Below are 226 nucleotides of genomic sequence, written 5' to 3' on the forward strand. Positions count from 1 at the left end.
CCAGCTAACGACAGCGGGCAGAGCTCGGGCACGGGGACGGCGTGTGCGGGCAGGAAGGTGTACGAGTTGGCGGAGAGAGTGAAGCCCCAAGGGGCGGTACGGAAACCGGGCAGGGTGTCCCCCGGGAAAACCTCCTTGGAAAGAGGCAGACGGGAGCAAGAAAGGGAGGCGGAGGGGGGGGGAGGATGGGTGGGGAGGGTCGGCCGGGGTACGCAGGGCTCCGGGG

At 69.5% G+C, this 226-nt stretch overlaps 2 protein-coding genes across 2 annotated transcripts in view; both read right to left on the minus strand.

Annotated features, from left to right (window-relative positions):
- The window catches only part of LOC104135801 (protocadherin gamma-B1), a 41,374-nt gene that overhangs the window by 38,093 nt on the left and 3,055 nt on the right, over positions 1–226 (minus strand). The window lies entirely within an intron of this gene.
- The window catches only part of LOC118451725 (protocadherin gamma-C3-like), a 3,710-nt gene that overhangs the window by 3,265 nt on the left and 219 nt on the right, over positions 1–226 (minus strand). Inside the window, exon 2 of the mRNA XM_035889067.1 lies at positions 10–134. Coding sequence (XP_035744960.1) covers positions 10–134 — 125 coding nt within the window. The remainder of the gene's footprint in view (positions 1–9; positions 135–226) is intronic.

The sequence above is a fragment of the Egretta garzetta genome, unplaced genomic scaffold (genome assembly GCF_000687185.1).
Source record: "Egretta garzetta isolate BGI_Z169 unplaced genomic scaffold, ASM68718v1 scaffold60, whole genome shotgun sequence".
NCBI classification, from domain to species: domain Eukaryota; kingdom Metazoa; phylum Chordata; class Aves; order Pelecaniformes; family Ardeidae; genus Egretta; species Egretta garzetta.